This window comes from Penaeus monodon, chromosome 23 (assembly GCF_015228065.2).
Source record: "Penaeus monodon isolate SGIC_2016 chromosome 23, NSTDA_Pmon_1, whole genome shotgun sequence".
Taxonomy (NCBI): domain Eukaryota; kingdom Metazoa; phylum Arthropoda; class Malacostraca; order Decapoda; family Penaeidae; genus Penaeus; species Penaeus monodon.
Window position 1 is genome coordinate 38,834,767 of NC_051408.1, and position 205 is coordinate 38,834,971.

A 205-nucleotide genomic window follows, 5' to 3' on the forward strand; every position below is an offset into this window, starting at 1 on the left:
ACTGCAACAGAAAGCCCTCACCGTAAGCAACGCACGACGGTAAAACACCCAGCCATTTGTCGTCCATGCAGAAAACCCTATTACTTGATCCCTCGGTAAGTCTGTAGCCGAATTTACACTCATACACTGCTTCTGCGTAAACGTTGTTGGGCGGGGCAGGGTTGGTGACTCTGTTGGTGTAGAAAAATCTTTAGGGAGTGAAGGA

The 205-nt window shown here is 48.8% G+C and overlaps 1 protein-coding gene across 1 annotated transcript in view; it reads right to left on the reverse strand.

Moving 5' to 3' along the window:
• Positions 1–205, reverse strand: part of LOC119588243 (fibrillin-3-like) — a gene marked incomplete at its 5' end in the record, with an annotated part of 37,181 nt that overhangs the window by 35,279 nt on the left and 1,697 nt on the right. Inside the window, 1 exon segment of the mRNA XM_037936939.1 lies at positions 22–170. Within this exon segment, the coding sequence (XP_037792867.1) occupies positions 22–170 (149 nt within the window).